At 44.3% G+C, this 19,027-nt stretch overlaps 1 protein-coding gene across 1 annotated transcript in view; it reads left to right on the top strand.

Moving 5' to 3' along the window:
- The first annotated feature begins 3,663 nt into the window (after nt 1–3,663).
- The window catches only part of mrc2 (mannose receptor, C-type 2), a 256,319-nt gene continuing 240,955 nt past the window's right edge, over nt 3,664–19,027 (top strand). The window contains exon 1 of the mRNA XM_072248739.1: nt 3,664–3,861. Coding sequence (XP_072104840.1) covers nt 3,771–3,861 — 91 coding nt within the window. The 5' untranslated portion in view covers nt 3,664–3,770. The remainder of the gene's footprint in view (nt 3,862–19,027) is intronic.

Raw genomic sequence — 19,027 nt, 5'->3', positions numbered from 1 at the left:
AGAAGACCTTCAGTGAAAGTCGTAGTTCACACATCGGTCACAGCTGAAATCTGTCTTATATTAACACCAGTCATTGTCTTCCGGCTCATTCCCTATTTCCTTTCCATGAACTGAACAACCATTAGCTTTGCGTTTATGAGACATCAAGTCCTGGCTAGATGTGTCCTTGCTGGTAACCCAGCCCAACTGATGATCGCCTTAAGAGAAAGATTATCTCCTTCATAACAATGAAGCTCTTTATCCTGCTACCCTGCCGTGTCCTGTTTTTATTCTGCCTTCTATTTCTGATGTTCCTACAACCAGTGGTCTCACTTTAAGGACTCATTTATCTTGTTATTTCATGCTCTGGTTATTTATTGCTATTTACTTATATTTGCATTTGCACAGTTTGTTGATCATTGATCCTGTTTACAGTTACTGCTCTATAGATTTGCTAAGTATGCCTGCAGAAAAACGAATCTCAGGGTTGTATGTGGTGACACAAAATACTCTGCAGATGCTGAGGTCAAAGCAACACGCTGGAGGAACTCAGCAGGTTGGGCAGCATCCATGGAAACGAACAGTCAACGTTTCGGGCCGAGCCCCTTCGTCAGGACTGTACGGGGAAGGGACAGAGGCCCTATAAAGAAGGTGTGGGGAGGGTGGGAAGGAGAAGGCTGATAGGTTCCAGGTGAAAAAGCAGTAAGGGGAAAGATAAAGGGGTGGGGGAGGGGAGGCAGGGAGGGGATAGGCAGGAAACGTGAAGAAGAAATAGGTAGTAGAAGGAGGAGGAACCATGAGGGAGGTGATAGGCAGCTGGCGGAGGGGGCAGAGTGACATAGGGATAGGGGAAGGGAGGGGGAGGGAATTACCGGAAGTTGGAGAATTCTATATTCATACCAAGGGGCTGGAGACTACCTAGACGGTATATGAGGTGTTGCTCCTCCAACCTGAGTTCAGCCTCATCGTGGCAGTAGAGGAGGCCATGTATGGATATATCTAAATGGGAATGTGAAGCAGAGTTGAAGTGGGTGGCTACCAGGAGATCCTGTCTGTTGTGGTGGACGGAGCAGAGGTGCTCGACGAGGCAGTCCCCCAATCTGCGTCGGGTTTCACCGATGTAGAGGAGGCCGCACCGGGAGCACCGGATGCAATAGATGACCCCAACAGACTCACAAGTGAAGTGTTGCCTCACCTGGAAGGACTGTTTGGGGCCCTGAACGGTGGCAAGAGAGGAGGTGTAGGGACAGGTGTAGCACTTAACAGGGATAAGTGCTGGGTGGGAGATCCATGGGGAGGGACCAATCCCTGCGGAAAGCGGAGAGGGGTGGAGAGGGAAAGATGTGCTTAGTGGTGGGGTCCTGTTGAAGGTGGCGGAAGTTGCGGAGGATAATGTGCTGGATCCGGAGGCTGGTGGGGTGGTAGGTGAGGACAAGGGGAATGAGTCTGTGATCACTCCCATTTTTTCTTTACTGGCTCCACAGAATCCTGCTTCCTTGTTCCTTCATTGCTCTTGATAAGACAGTCAGATTCAAGTTTATTATCACTGGCATATGTTGTGAAATTAGTTGTCTTTGCAGCAGCAGTACATTGCAATACATAATAGAAAAAAATTAAATTACAGTAAAATAAGCTGAGTGTGTGCATTCAGGCTCCTGTACCTCCTTCCTGATGGTAGCAATGAGAGCAAGGCATGACCTGGCTGATGGGGGGGGGGGGGGTCCTTAATGATGAATGCTGCCTTTTTGAGATATTTCTCCTTCCTCCTACTACCTACTTACCCTTGTGCCCTTTCCTCTTCTCTTCCCACCATATTCTAAATAGTTTCCTATTCTGTGCTTGCTAAGCAGTCCTTCCTGATATTTCCCAGTTCTGATTGAAGATTATCAACCCCAAAAGTGAATTTGTTTCATTCTCCAAAGATGTTTCCTAACTTGCTGACTACTTCCAGTATTTTGGATATTCAATAGTAATGTGAAAGTTGATAAAAGAATCATTTTAATAAGGATTTTGAAGGAGGGAAGTACAGAGTTAATTATTAAGTTTTGGGGCCTGGGCATTGAAGAGAATCAGGTACAAGTGACAGCGATGGAGCATGTAGATCTCCAAGGGGAGATCAGAGGATGCCTCCGGACTGTAATGAAAATCAGAATTAGAAATTACAGTCAATTTTTTCAGATTGGTAGCTGCTCAGTCAGTTGGTGCAGGAGTGATGGGTGAATGGGACTTGAGAGAGACCTGCCACAGGGTAGCAGAGGTTTGAATGGATTCGGAATAAATTGGAATAGACGCTTGCAGGTGTGGCAAAGGCACATGTGAGGGGAATAGCAACAGATAGTCTGACGCAAGAGCAAGGACTAGGAGTAGCTGGTCCCCATCATGAAGAGCTGATGAGTTGGATGCACATTGTGGGACAAAATCAAACAGTGGGGGGCAGGAAGGTGGGGTGGAGAGAAAGGATGGAATGAAGATGAAAGGGACAGCAAGTGGGGAAAGAGTGGCTGGAGGTGATGAGGCGTTGGTCCAGACAAAGAGAAAGATGAAAAGCGTTATCTAGTAGTTTTAAAGATAGTCCCAGAAGCCACAGGCAGTATCAGCTGGTTCATGGCACACGTATTATTGCAGTACTTTATAAAAACACAGGTTGTTTTGTGTGTGGAATGCTGCCTGCCCCTAATCGCCACGATTACTATGTATGGCAATCCATCAGTCTCACCGAACAGCGTTTCTGCACATGCACTCTCATTCAGCACATCTCATGAGGGCTGGAGTTTACGGACCTGAAATGGTACTGAACTTTTGAGCCCAGAATGTGCACACTTGAAACCGGGTAGAAAACTGGCGAAGGTTCTTTGACCTGAAATATTGACTGTTCCTTCCTACAGATGTTGTTTCTGTTCTTGTGTCAAATTTCCAGCATCTGTGCTTTTTTTCCCAGATAGGAAACTGTATGGATTTTATGCCATTTTAAACTATTGTTTTCTATGCATATTTTCATTTCAATACAATCCTTGCTCTTGTCAATTCTCAATACCTCTTGTATCGAATTTGACTGTAATTCCTACTATAAATTATACATCCCGAATTAAACTCGCGGAGTCCACCACAAGGTGTCCTGCTCTGATTAATTCTGGCTCCTGCTTTCTGCCAACAGAGCAACTGCCATTTGCGTTGTGGTTCGGTGTTAATTTCTGCAGATCGACCGTGGATTCCAAAAACATGTTACCCCACGAAAGGTCGACATTTCAGTAAGGTCTAAACTTTGGCGAGTTGGAACTTTCCATGACCATCTTGTAAAAACTTCCATCTGTTTAATGTCACAGAGGTGTGGCTGTGACTTGGTCCGTTTGAGTGAGAAGCCCCTTCCGAAATGACCATACAAATGTTTACAAAGCACCAGCAAAGGAGAGGGTGCAGCTTTTCCCCGGTAGCCTCAATGCAATCAAACTCAGCGATGCAAAGTTTGTGATCATTTGTTGCTCCCATCACACACGTAGCTGTTGGACGTGAATTGCCTCATGGCCATTATTTCCTATTGAAAGCAGATTTTGCTCCCCTATGAATATTTTTTTGTATTTGAGCGGGGGAGGCAATTTGCATTGCAAGATTTTTTTTAAATGATATAATAATTTAGTAACATCTGCATAGGTGCCTGCAGTTTGTGCAGGGTGTGAGTGGGTTGAAGAGCGGCGCACTGTTGCTGCTGACGCACGCTGCTTCTCCTCCCGTCTCCCCCACTCCGCAGTCAGTCGGAGCTCGCATCGGACCCGCGCCTGAGCTCCCCACCAGCCATGGGCACCCGGCCCCACCGCCAAACCCCTCTCGCCAGCCTCGCCGCTCTCTGCCTGTTCCTGGTCGCTGCGTCGCGCCCGGCGACTTCAGGTAAGGGACGGGGGAAAGTTTCCATTCAGACTTTGGACCATCCGCCGCCCAGCTAAGGGGGAGCGGCGGCACCGGGCTCTGTATCCCGCTGTGGGAGGAGACCCCTGCCCTCCCGGCGCCTGTGTGGAAGGTTTGATTGGCCACGTTCGTATTTGGTCCTTATTTTTCTATGGAACGATGTCGGTTTACTGGTTGTAAAGTTGCAGAAGGAATTCCTGAATTGAGTGTAAACAGATGTGTGTGTTTGGGGGGGGGGTTTGTTAGGAATTGTAGGAAGGGTGCTTCACTGAGGGGGTGTTGCAATGTACAGCCGGTGGAGTAAAGATGTTTTGTGTACCCCCCCCCCATCCTCCTGGCTCGGTGAAGTCGGGGGGCAGTAATAATTGAGCGGTATGGTGTGCCTCTGCAACTGCGGGACGCCTGTAAAACTTGGTTCTTCCTCCTGCTCTTCTCGTTCCCGGTGAAGGGCGGAACCCCACTTGGACTGGAGAGTGGAAGGGTGGGAGTGGGAGCTTTATTTCTTTGCGGTTTGGTAAAGGGCGAACACTGCTGTCTAGCACAAATCTGTGGCAATGTTTGGATTCTTTAAGATGACGGGATGTAAAGTATCATCACTCTTTAATCAATTTGTCATTTTCTGGAATGTCCAACTGGAATAAATGCTGGAAATCCCAAAACGAAGCAGAAAGTGTTGGAGACAACTCAGCCGGTCAGGCGGCGTCTGTGAGGAGGAGAAGAAAGCAGAGTTGATGTTTCAGCTTAACAACCTTTCATTGGGACCTGAATTCTGGTGAAGACTTGCCCAGGCAAAGTGAAAGTCTTGTCCTTTGCAAGATGTGGCTTGTGTTCTTTTGTGGGGTCAACCTTCTGACAATGAATAAATAAAAACAAGAGAAAAGGTACAGTGCATGTTCAGCCAATCCCTTGGGTTTGTATCAATATGGCAACATAGGGAACTGCAGCCAGATGGTGCAGAACAAAGCTCCAGTGCATAATAGTGTGGTAGTGACTAGATAATATACTTCTTTAGTGATGTTGTTGAAGAATATATATTGGTCAGGGCAACAAACTCACCTGGTTTTATTTCAATACATTGGAAAGAATAATCAGGAACCCTACATTGGATGTGGAGATTCAGCTTTAGTGTGTGTTTATCATTTACTTAATCACCCCCACCACAATTCTTCATCAATTATAAACACTGCATGGAATCTATTCACTTATATAATAATGCCCCATCCTTGCCTCATGGGGCGCAAGAACTTTCCTTGCATTTTTATTTTGCAAGCATTTTGTAGCCAGGATCCTGTCTCATTGGTTTAGCTCCACTGTGATGAGGAACAGTTGCTGATGATGCTGTGGTCTTGGTGGTACTTGCCAGTGGCACACAGATAATGGTGTGATTGTCACACTCATCAGCTGCGACAGAGGTAATTACAGGTGAGATCATTTGGTTGATCAGTTGTTGCACAAAATGCACACTCTGTTGTACATGTGTGTGCACACAACACCCACCAACACGTACATTATTACTTTTTAGAAATAGAAGCAGGAATCTGAACAGCAATGTACTCCAACTGCCTTATCCTTTCATTCTTCTTGGTGCCAAAAAGCTATTGGCACCTTAAATATACTCACCCACAGACTTCTGGGGAGTGAATTCCAAAGATTCATTTCTCCCTTTGTCCGTGGACAATTATTGTCTTAGTTTTATCTAGTTCCCTCTTCCATCTTGGCTTACCTGTCACACCTTTCCAATTGGCTTTAAGCGTAAGGCTCCAATTTTGGATCTGAGAATGTTTCCATTGAATATTGATTGTATTATGATCACTCTGTCGCAGTGAACCCTTGATCACTAAATTATTAATTAACCCTGTCTCATCATAAGTCAAAATTTAAGAGAAAATGTTCACTGGTTGATTAAGTATCATTGAACCTGTCTTGAAGGTCTGTGAAAAACTTGAGTTCTCCATTCTCTTAATCTCAGGAGTTATGGGACAACTGATTCCATTGGGTTAGATAACATCTGACAGTTCTGCTCACTTCATTCAATGTCCCCTCAATTTTCTATAATAGACAGCTGTTGTTTTTAGCTTGAAGCTGAGCTCTGGCATTAATAGCATTCCAGGAGAAGAATTCCAGATGTTATGTCGAGAGTTCAGGTTTTCCCACCGATAGTAATTTCAGAAACTGGGCTCCCAGTTCCTCAGTTTGACAGCAAAATTTTAACCTTTAATGGAAGATTTGACCTCTTGTTGTTTCTTGCGATACTTTGGTAATTAGTCCGAGTGTAAAGTGAGAGCATGCACAGAATCCACAGTGTGAGGAGAGGGCTGCGTGCACGTTATGGCGTGAAAGGGGTGTGTATGCTTATAGTGCAGACTGTGGGGGAGGCCACGAAACCAAGGCAGAGTACTAGTGGTTCTATGGAATGGGATAGGTAATCTGATACCGACAGCTGGTTAACAAGTTAGTTGTGACCTAGTTTGATGCCACTTCAGCCTGGATCACGGGCAACAGCCATGGAGTTTTAATGCCTTATCAGGAGGTAAATAGTTAAATAAGCTATTTAGTATCAAGAACAAATTTAGGGGAAAACAAATCACTTTGACTTTTGGCCCTTGGAGCAGTTCTGCCATTCTCTGAGATACAATCTTCACTCCCTCAGCTTGCCTCATTTCTCTTTGTGCTGCTGCCAACCACAAATCTCAGTTCCATCTCAGTTCTGGAACCTACATGCCTCCCAGCAATAATACTTTTTCAGGCAATGGGAGATTTACAGATTTTTCACTACCATTTAAGATTTAAAAAAATGTGCTTTCTTCTCTCACCTTGGACCAGCTGGGCTCTTGCATTAAGGTCACATTTGCTTGTTCTCTACTGTCCCATCAGAATAAAGAGATTTCTCTGTCCTTTCAAATTCATTGATTGTTATAGACTCTTCAGTGAAAGCAGTCCTTAAACCTCTCCACTTGCAACAATAACAAATCGAGATGATGCAATCTTTATGTTATTTAGAGATACAGTGTGGAACAGGCCTTTCTGGCCCTTCAACCCCTGACTACACCGATTTAACCCTAGCCTAATCACAGGACAATTTACAATGACCATTTAACCTATCTGGTACGTCTTTGGACTGTGGGAGGAAACCAGAGGTGCTGGGGAAACCCATGCGTTCCATTGGGAGGACGTACAGAGACTCCTTCCAGAGGATACCGGGATTGACCTCTGAACTCTGACGACCTGAGCTGTAACTGTGTTGCGCTAACCGCTACGCAACTGTGGCATACCTCTTTTGTGATGTTAACAGTTTTAACTAGTGTAAGATGCTGGAGGCAAATACTCCCACCACTTTTGAACAGTACCTAGGTGAGAACTTGACTTTGCAACAGATATTGACCAAGAGCTGGAAGGTGGAATTAATATATGTCCAGCATGGATATCATGAGTCAAAGAGTCAGTTTCCATGTTGGATGACTATGAGATACTAGTCACTTTAGTCTTCACTATTTCCATGGCCAACACATCCACCTGTAAGGAGTCTAGTTTAAGACTTTGGCATCTGTGTATCATAGATACACAGTTCTGTAGAAACTGTCACTCATTTATGATAAAGGTTAATTTTCCATTTCCTTTGTGTTATTTCCAATTATATCTGTAGCCCTCAGGTTCAGCTAGCGGATGAATCTAGGGGATGACAGTCTCCTGCCCAGCCAAACTTGAGAAAACTTGTTTGGGTGGATGCTGCATGATGTGTTCCCCTGTTACAAATCAATGCCATGAAATAACAAACAGTACACAATATACAATTAAATGGTTGAGCTTTATAATTCTTAACTTGACTATAGGGTTAGTAAAGAAACAAAAAGAGAAAAGAGGCCCATTCTCATGAGACAGTCTTAAAGCGCAACGTTGGAGCTCACGGTTTTCCTGCCTGTTCGTTCTCCATTGATTTTCCCCCTGGTCGTTGACTCCCGACCCCATTCCAACTCCACTCCGTCCTGCAAACAACGACTTCCCCGTTCTGGCATCTTCTCTCTCCATCTTCCGCCGAACAAAAGACTGCAAAACCTTCGCTCGGGCCCACAAGAAAGTAACAACATGCCTCTCATTGGATGGCACACATTCCAAAGCCCCGTTATCTCCAGTCATAACCCAAGCACTGCTGCTACAGAGAAACTATTACATTAGCAGTGAAACCTTACAGAGTGTTACTTCTGTGCTTCACTATTTAATGTGTTCTGTACTTGTGCTTTAAGTCTCTTTCTCTGCACCATTCCTGGTTTTTGAAAGTATTCTGATCTGCTTGCCTTGAGTTTAAGGATGAAGTCACAAATTCATACTTTTCAACATTGAGCGCCATCTGCCACATTTTTACTTATCCTGTTAAAGATGGAAGTAAATTTCTGATGACGCTAAGTAGAAACTCAAAAATAGACAGGATTAAAATTATCTGGTTGACCGAGCCAGAACTAATTGATTTCCACAGTGTTTGGACAGATGTTTGGAACTGCTGCTAGCTGTAAGGCTCCTCCTTGACACGTCTGCATCGGATCATTTGGAGACAGAGTGGAAAGTAGCACTGAGTTTCTTGCCAACACAGGGAATGGATCATGGCAGTAAGATACTTCATTTTCTGCAGGAGGTGTGGAGCAGGAGTGGTTCACTGGACTCCAGAGGGAAAGCTTGAGAACTCCCACTGTTGCCCCCAGACTACTGGAAGTAAAACCCAACCCTAGTCTCAGTTTTTTGTAATGCAAGTGGTCAGACCTAAATTTAGAAATTGACTACCTCATAGGCTTAAACTAAAAAATTCTTCCAAAGTCTTTAAGCCTAAACTTTCAGTTCTGACAGTAATTTTCTGAATTGACCCACTCTGAGCAGACACACTCCCTGGCAATATCTGACACTGTCTTACAATCCACATCTACAGTGACCAGCTGTACCCAGGAGATAAGCCCCTAAAACTGATGTGATTTCTATTGGGAGAGGGGTAGACTATCTAACTTTTTGAATCTGTACCAACATTCGGTAAGATCGAGGCTTTTCTGTGACAAAAGTCCCTCCACTGGCCTTTATGTCATATCCCTTTGTATCTTTGGTTAATAAGGGTCCGTTGGCCTTCCATTTAAAATGACAGCATTTGCAGAGAGATTTGACTCTAACTTCTGGGTTAGCTCCTTCCATCCCAACCCTGTTATCAGTGCACAGTGATAGGAAGCTGCATCTTTCAGAATCTCCAGTTGATTGGTTAACCATGCTAATTCCATTAATGCTTTCCAAGTGCTCTGTTTGCATCTAAAACTGATGTTTAGTTAAATTGGTCAGTAGGTTCCTCCCACCACCCACCCCGGTTTACAATCTGCAATAATTGCTTCAGAGTCGAGGAATTTTAGAAGAATGTTGCCGTCATCCGGTCTTTCAGGGACACTGTGACATAGATTATCAGGCCCTGGGAATTTACCTGCATATAACCCAATTAACTTTCCTTTCACTATGTCTTTATTGATCTTCTTCAGCCCCTCCCTCACTGACCCTTGGCTCCCCTCACATTGTCAGAAGGGGTCCTTTATGTTCTCTTAATTTAATTGTTCTGCTATATTTTTGTTCCTGGTTCTGATGGTTAGGGACCTACATTTGCTTTCATGAAGTAACTAAAGTAGTTGGAAGGGAATATCTATATTTATCATTTTTTTGGACAGTCAGATAATCTTGGAAGTCTTTTCTGTTACTGGCCTGGTTTGCAAATTAGCTGTGCAGCAGCAGAGAGAATGGGATAAGCAGGGACTTGCAAGGTAGGGAACTCATGGTGTGTCACATATTTGAGTTGGGTCTGCAATAAGAGGATGTCATGGAAGACAACAGCACAGAAACAGGCTCTTCAGCCCATCTAGTTCAGGCCGAACTATTAATCTGCCTGGTCCCATCGACATGCACCCTGGCCATAGCCCTCCTGTACCTATCCAAATTTCTCTTAAATGTTGAAATTGAGCCCACATCCAGTATGAAGTTGGTGTTACGTGTATGCATTGAATACCGCTAAATAAGTCATAGAGCTATAGAAAATTACAGCATAGAACCAGGCCCTTTGGCCCATCTAGGCAGTTCCGTACCCTTTAAACTGCCTTGTTTAAATTTAGATCTAGAGATTTTAGTAGATTCTCAATGAATGTAATCACCACATTCTCGAGTCAACAAATTAAACGGGCCACTCACTTATTTCAGAGCATTTGTAGAGTACGTGATATCGGAAGCCATGCTTTAGTTGGATGGAGCTGCAATGGAGGTTGTAAAATGGCAATCAAAATTCATCCAATCAAGTATCAAAGATTGAGTTTGCTTATCAGCGGTCACAGGAACTGGGATGCCATGAAATTTTGTCATGCAGGTTGACTAGTAGCAGTAGTGTGGGGTTGGAGATGGAAGGTCATGTTTGTAGTTTCTGCGAGCACATCCTATACAATTGGCAGCACCAGGAGACTGCAATCTCTTGCAATGCAAGGGAAGCATCAAGAAATTGCCTGCAAATTAGTGGGTGCATGGCAGAAACAAACACATGATGTGAGATTTGTCAGCTGGATCAAAATCAGCTGGTCCAAGGTGAGGGAAGAAAACACTTTTTTAAAATCTTAAAGGGTAGTGAAAAATTTGTAACTCTCCCGTTGCCTGAAAAAGTATTTCTGAATGGCCCAAAGGTCATCCCGTTCCAGCTCCAACTCCTTAACACGGTCTTAAAGAAGCTGCAGCTGGATGCACTTCTTACAGGTGTAGTTATCAGAGACACTGGAGGTCTCCCTGATCCCACAAGAGGAGCATTCCACTATCCTGTCTGGCATCCCCACTGTTCTAACTGTGCAATAAGAAAATAATAAAGAAAATTTAAACAAAAAAATTCTACCTGCAGACTCTGCCTCTTCTCGCCAAAGCCTCAACTCCCCACTCTAACACTAACCTACTCCTAGAAAGGGTGCTTCCACAATGGCCACTCTGCCTAAACCTAACTTCTTATTTGTCCTTGCCAAGTGCCTCGTTACCCACAATCCACCATCTCCTAGGGAACTGGCACACAGAATGTCCTGACTGCACCCACTCACTTATTTTGAATCTCTCTCCCGTTACGCAGAATCTAATGTCTCCTAACAATCTGTGGCGTGCAGATTGCATAACTGGAGAGGTAGCCACATTTCCAAGTTCGCTGAAATTACTAACAAAATATTGACAGTGGTGTAAATGGAAATAAAGTTTAAAGAAAATAGTTGACTAGATGAATGCAGTAACCTGTGGAAATTGGACATTAAAACATCAACAAGCGTGAGGTAACCAATTCTGGACCCAAAAAAGCAATAAGTCAGAGTAGGACCTAAATTATGAAAAGCTCGATCCGGTGTATCCAGAGTAGTAGAAGACAAGGTGAGAGCATGGTCTGTGTCTGATCACATCAAGATGACGTGCACTTCCGGTCACCAGGCCCCAGGAGAGGGTTTACACACTGGCTTTGCAGAGACTACTGATTCACCAGACAGTTGATTCCTTATATAAAATGATTCTACTCAAAAACAGGGCTCTATTCTGTAGAATTTAGAAGGTTTTAGAGTGATTTGATTTGGTTAAAGGGAGGAAATTGGAAAAGTAATTCTGCTGGATTGGAAATCAAGGTTGGGGATGATATGGAAGGAAACAACCAAAGGGTTAGGGTGATCTTTATTAACCAGAGACATGAAGGGATATTGGGTAAAGATGAGGGAGGACTAGTGGATGTGGTATATTTGGATATTCAGAAAGCTTTTCACAAGAGGTTAAGGGGGCAAAGTTAAAGCATGTCAGAGATGGGGGTGATATACCAGCAAGAGTTGAGCATTGGTTGACAGGAAATGGAGAATTGGCATAATGGTTCATCTGGGTGGGAGATCATGACCAATCTGGTGCCACAGGGTTTGCTGTTCAATATAAGTTGCTGATGCGAATGAGGGAACTAAGTATTACACCTGCAAGTTGTCAAGCAACACAGTATTGGGGATGGGGAGATGAGTGTGATTTGTGAGGATGCAAAGAGACTCCAGTGTCATTTCAACAAATTAGATAAGTGGGCAAATGCAAGGCAGATGCAGTTTTATGGAGGTAAATGGGAGGTCACTCCTTTGATTTTTATAAACAGAAGGACACAATGGTGATAGATTGGGAAAAGGGAAGGTGCAACATCAGTCACTGAAAGCAAGTGTTCAGGTGCTGTGAGCATCCGGGAAGGCAAGTGGTGCAGTAGCCTTCAATGCAAGAAGATGTTCATACAGAAACACAAATGTTTTCTTGCAGCTATACAGAGCTTAGGCGGGACCCCATCTATCTACACCTTTGATCTACTTACCAGATGAAGAAAGTTGATGCCCTAGAGCAGGGGTTCCCAACCTGGGGTCCTCAGACCCCTTACTTAATGGTATTGGTCCATGGCATAAAAAAGGTTGGGAACCCCTGAAATAGAGGGAATACATCAAAGGTTCACTAGTTTGATTCCTGCGATGGCAAGCTGATCCTCGAGGAGTGATTGAAGTGTCGAAGAATGACAGGGCATCTCAGAGAGGTGAATGAAATTGTAGCAGGACTCAGCAAGCTAGGTACAGTGAGGATGCTCTTGACAGCTGTAATGTCTAGAACTAGAGGTCACAGCCTCAGGATGTGCGGTATGTCATTTAGAATCCAGATCAGGAGGAATTTCCTCACCAAAAGGGTAGTGACTAGAATTCTCCAGCCCCAGAAAGCAGTCAAGTGCATGTTATTAAATATATTCCTGGGAATATGTGGTTAAATGATGAAGCATGCTGAATGGTTGAGGTACTTGTCTGGATGGTACATTTTGTATATTCTGGTGTATATTTTCTAGAAATTCAATCTTCTTCATCAACACTATAATCAAGGGCAAAGTGACTGAACAGATCCAGAAACTTCAGCTGATCAGAGAGGCCGAACCATGATTCCCGTCTCCCTTGCCCCTTCCCACTCTCAGTCTACAATAGAGACCCATATCAGAATCAGGTTTACCATCACTCACCTTTGTCATGAAATTTGTTTATTTTTGTAGCAGCAGTACAGTGCAATATATAAAATTACTACAGTACTGTGCAACTAGCGCCCTTTGCTTAAGACTTTTGAACAGTGCTGTAGAAAACAACCCCACTGTATTAAATCCATCCACGTCGTTACTCCGGTCCAGGCCTGTCACCATCCTTGAAACTCCCCTCTCCTCACAATCGCATCTCCCCATAATCTGCTGACTGGCTTGTAGTTTCCAGCTGTGGTCCATTTGTGCTTTATATAATTGTAGCAGAACCTCCCTGATACTATATTCTGTAGACCTTTGACCTGTGTTGCTTACTTTTAGGATATATGGACATAATGTCCATGGCCCCTCTGTTCCTCTACACCACCCAGTATTCTCCCTGTTATTGTATTTTGCCTTAGGGTACCTCCCCAGTACATTACCCTGTGTGAATTAAGTTCCATTTGTTACCTTTCTGACCAGCTGATGAAATCACCTGCACCTTCCTATAGACATAGGAGCAGAATTAGGCCATTCAGCCCATTGAGTCTTCTCTGCTATTCCACTTAACTCCATACACCTGCCTTCTCACCATATCCCTTGATGCTCTGACCAGTCAAGAAACTATCAACTTCCACCTGAAACGTATGCAAGAACTTGGCCTCCACCACACTCTGTGACAGAGCATTCCCTAGATTTATTACTCTCTGGCTAAAAAAAAATCCTCCTTACTTCTGTTCTAAAAGGTCACCCCTCAATTTTGAGGCTGTGTCCTCTAGCTCTGGACAACCCTCTCCACCCCCCATAGAAAACATCCTCTCCAAATCCACCCTATCTAGTCCTTTCACCATTTGGTAGGTGTCAATGAGATCACCCTGCATTCATCTAAATTCCAGTGAGTACAGGCCCAAAGCTGTCAAACACTCCTCATATGTTAACCCCTTCATTCTCAGAGTCATCCTTGTGAACCTCCTCTGGACTCTCTCCAATGACAATACATCCTTTCTGAGATATAGGGCCCAAAACTGTTGACAATACTCCAAGCGCAGCCTGACTAGTGTCTTATAAATGCTCAGTATTATCTCCTTGCTTTCATATTCTATTCCCCTTGAAATAAATGCCAACATTGCATTTGCCTTTTTACCACAGACTCAACCTGTAAATTAACCTTCTGGGAGTCTTGAACAAGGACTCCCAAGTCTCTCTGCACCTCTGGCGTTTGAACCTTCTCCCCATTTAGGTAATGGACCACACTTTTCTTCCTTTTACCAAAATGTATTATCATACATTTCCTAACACTGTTTCCATCTGTCACTTTTTGCCCAGTCTTCTAATTTGTCTAAATCCTGTTGTAATCGCATTGCTTCCTCAGCACTACCTACCCCTCCACCTATCTTTGTATCATCTGCAGACTTTGCCACAAAGCCGTCAATTCCATTATCCAAATCACTGACAAACAATGTGAGAAGTAGCAGTCCCAATGCTGACCCCTGAGGAGCACCACTAGTCTCTGGCAGCCAACCAGAAAAGGTCCCTTTTATTCCCACTCACTATCCCTTGACTGCTAGCCATTCCTCTATCCATGCCAGTATCTTTCCTGTAACGACATAGGGTTTTCTCTTGTTAAGTAGCCTCACGTGTGGCACCTTATCAAATGCCTTCTGAAAATCAAGTAAATGACATCCACTGCCTCTCCTTTGTCCACCTTGCTTGTTACTTCCTCGAAGAACTCTAACAGATTTGTCAGGCAAGATTTCCCTTTACAGAAACCGTGTTGACTTTGACTTATTTTATCGTTAGTCTCCAAGTACCCTGAAACCTCATCCTTAATAATAGACTCCAATACTTTCCCAACCACTGAGATTAGGCTAACTGGCCTATAATTTCCTTTCTTTTGCCTTCGTCCTGTAAAGATTGGAGTGATATTTGCAATCTTCTGGTCCTCCAGGACCATGCCAGAGTCAAGTGATTCTTGAAAGATCATGACCAATGCATCTACTATCTCTTCAGCAACCTCTCTCAGGACTCTGGGATGTAGTCCACCTGGCCCAGGTGACTTATCCACCTTAAGAGCTTTTAGTTTACCTAGTACTTTTTCCTTTGTAACAGCAATGACACTCACTGCTGCTCCCTGACACTCATGGACCTCTAGCACACTGCTAGTGTCTTACACAGTGAAGACAGATGCAAAGTACCCATTAAGTTCATCTGCCATTTCTTTGACCCTAGTACTATCTCACCAGCATCATTTTCAGGGGTCCAATATCAACTCTCACCTCCTTTTTACTCTTTATATAACTGAAAAAACACTTTTGGTATCCTGCTTTATATTATTGGCTAGTCTGTCCTTGTATTTCATCTTTTCCCTTCTTATAGTTTTTTTTAGTTGCCTTTTGTTGGATTTTAAAAGCTTCCCAATCATCCAACTTCCCACTCACTTTTGCTACCTTCTGTGCCCTTTCCTTGGCTTCTCTTGTCAGTCATGGTTGCCTCCCCCTGCCATTTGAGAACAAATTCTGTGGGACATATCTCTCGTGCGCCTTGTGAACTATTTCCAGAAACTTCAGCCATCTCTGCTCTGCTGTCATTCCTGCCAGTATCCTCCTCCAATCCACCTGAGCAAGCTCCTCTCTCATTCTGTAATTCCCTTGCAATACTGATACTTGTGAGTTCTGCTTCTCCCACTCAAATTGCAGTATGAATTCAAACATATTGTGATCATTGCCTCCAAAGGGTTCTTTTACATTAAGCTCCCTAATAAGATCAAGGTTTTTACACAACACCCAATCTAAGATAGCCTTTCACCGAGCAGGCTCAAGCACAAGCTGCTCTAAAAAGCCATCTCATAGGCATTCAACAAATTCCCTCTCCTGCACTCTGACACCAACCTGGTTTTCCCAATCTCCTTGCATATTGAAGTCCCTCATTACAATTGTGTCATCACCCTTATTACATGCCTTTTCCAGCTCCCTTTGCAATCTCAACCCCATATCTTGATTGCTATTTGGAGACCTATATATGATTCCCATAATGGTTTTCTAATCCTTCCAGTTTCTTAACTCCACCTATAAAGATTCAACATACTCTGAACCTATGTCACTTCTTTTAAAGATATAGTTCCATCTCTTACCAACAGAGCCACACCACCACCTATGCCTTCCTGCCTGTCCTTTCGATACAAAGTGTATCCTTTGATGTTAAGCTCCCAACTATGGCCTTCTTTCAGTCATGGCTCAGTGATGCCCACAACGTCATACCGACCAATCCCTAATTGCGCCAGAAGTTCGTCCACCTTATTCCGAATGCTATGTGCATTTAAATACAGCACCTTCAGTCCTGCATTCTTCGTCCTTTTGAATTTTTCACCTGTGGTACAATTTAACTCTTTGCTCTTTCTGTATTTGAATTGAATTGACTTTATTTCTTACATCCTTCACATACATGAGGAGTAAACATCTTTACGTTATGTTTCCATCTAAATGTGCAATGTGCAATCATAGTAATTTACAATAAATAGAACAGTCAATGTAACATAGAAATATACTCAAATCAGCGTGAGTTAATCAGTCTGATGGCCTGGTGGAAAAAGCTGTCCCGGAGCCTGTTGGTCCTGGCTTTTATGCTGCGGTACCCTGGAACAGATTGTGGTTGGGGTGACTTGGGTCCCCAATGATCCTTCGGGCCCTTTTTTCATACCTGCTTTGTAAATGTCCTAAATCATGGGAAGTTCACAATTACAGATGCGCTGGACTGTCTGCACCATTCTCTGCAGAGTCCTGTGATTAAGGGAGGTACAGTTCCCATACCAGGCAGTGATGCAGCCAGTCAGGATGCTCTCAATTGTACTCCTGTAGAAAGATCTTAGGATTTGGGGGCCCATATCAAACTTCCTCAACAGTCTGAGGTGAAAGAGGTGCTGTTGTGCCTTTTTCACCACACAGCCGGTGTGTACAGACCATGTGAGGTCCTCGGTGATGAGTATGCCAAGGAACTTAAAGCTGTTTACCCACTCAACTCCAGATTCATTGATGTCAATAGGGGTTAGCCCGTCTCCATTCCTCCTGTAATCCACAACCAGCTCCTTTGTTTTTGCGACATTGAGGGAGAGGTTGTTTTCTTGTCACCACTACGTCAGAGAGATGACTTCTTCCCTCTCCCTGTAGGCCACCCCGTTATTTGTACCCAATCATTAGCTTGTCCTTCCTTACTTTCATATTACACTCATCATCTACTTGTAAACCTGCTGGTTCATCCTCAGCTCTATTATACTGGTTTCCATTCCCCTACCATATTCATTCAAACCTCTCCCAACAGCTCTAGTAAATCTGCCCGCAAGAATATTGTTCCCCCTTGGATTCAAGTGCAATCTTTTGTACAGGTCACACCTGCCCTAGAAGAGGTCCCAATGATCCAGAAATCTGAATCCCTGCCCCCTGCTCCAATCCCTCAGCCAGGCATTTATCCTCCACCTCACTCTATTCCTATACTCATTGTCATGTGTCACAGGAGGTAATCCTGAGATTACTACCTTTGAGGTCCTGCTTCTCAACTTCCTTCCTAACTCCCTGTAGTCTGTTTTCAGGACCTCCTCCCTTTTCCTGCCTATGTCATTGGTACCAATATGTACCACGACCTCTGGCTGTTCACCTTCCCACTGCAGGATAGCTTGGACGCGATCTGAAACACCCCGGACCCTGGCACCTGGGAGGCAAACTACCAGCCGTGTTTCTTTCCTGCATCCACAGAATCACCTGTCTGACCCCCTAACTATAGAGTCCCCCATCACTGCTGCCATCCTCTTCCTTTCCCTACCCTTCTAAGCCACAGGGCTAGACTCTGTGCCAGAGGCACGGCCACTTTTCCTTCCCCCAGGTAGGCCGACCACCCCGTCCCCCAACAGTACTCAAATTGGAGTATTTATTTTGAAGGGGACGGCCATGGGTGCTCTCCACTATCTGATGTTCTCCCTCCCCTCTCCTGCAGTCACCCATTTATCTGTCTCCTGTAGCACCTTACCACTCTTGACTTAGACCACTCTGATGATAACCGCTCCGTTGGATGGTACCTCTGTTCTGTGGAGACTGGGTTTTCTAAAGCTCTTCACCAGACCTGCGTGGGAACACTTCTACTGTGCCTGCACAATATTCCAATCAACCATGTACTGGTTAACCATACCAACATACTTACTTTTAAATACCCACTATATTTAAGTCTAATTTATTAAGTAGAAAGAAAGAGACAGAGTATTGAACTTGGAATCTCAAAATCAACAACCGCTGAGTCTGAAAATTCCCAACAATGATTGCCCTTCACTTCCTGAGGTGCACTGTTTTTGGATCCAATTCATCCCTCTCCTTTTATTTTCAAGGGCTTTTACTTTTTTGATCAGCCTGTCATGTGTGACCTTGTCAAAAGCCTTGCTAAATCTGCACAGGTTCCATCAAATGCTCCTTTCTAGACTTTTCATGATTTGAAATAGTTCTTCATCTTCTTTTGTTAAAGGCAACAGCTACAGTTTCTGTAGTCTTGCTACAGAACTGCTGAAGTCTCTTCTTTCTACCATTATTCTGCTGACTCTCTACGGCCTTCACATCTTTTGAAAAATCTAGGGCTAGGTGCCAGACATTATACTCCCAAACATACTGCGGTGGTGGTGGTTGTCCATCGTGTCTGATGATGACAGGAGACCTGTGCGGGAGAGTTTTTAAAGTCGAAAAGCTGTTGCTCTGGGGCAATTCCACTCTCTTGACCGCAAAAGTCCAGGTCCAGTCGTACGAACAAGCATCACAAACGAGGGTCTTCCTTAGTTGCAGTGGATGATCATGACGTCTTCTGTGCCTTGTCATGTCCTTCACCCTCTATGGAGAGTTGCAGTACCACCGGCCTGGTCATTGGATCTCCCTGTAGATCTGATCCGCCCAGCCCGCTAGGGCCGACTTTGCATGATAAGACAGGCATGTCTCTATCTCACCAGGGTATGAGGCCCGCCAGCTACCCTCACCTGGTTTAGCCCGCCTGGCGAATCGGCGTACCAGCGTGTGGCTGCTGTCACGTGCAGACAGCTACTCGGAGCCACAGGTGAGAGATAAGTGTCCAGTGGGGACCAAAGGTGAGTGAGCTGCCCGGGAATGGACA

This window comes from Mobula birostris, chromosome X, assembly GCF_030028105.1.
Source record: "Mobula birostris isolate sMobBir1 chromosome X, sMobBir1.hap1, whole genome shotgun sequence".
Taxonomy (NCBI): domain Eukaryota; kingdom Metazoa; phylum Chordata; class Chondrichthyes; order Myliobatiformes; family Myliobatidae; genus Mobula; species Mobula birostris.
This window is presented reverse-complemented; position numbering and strand designations above follow the sequence as displayed.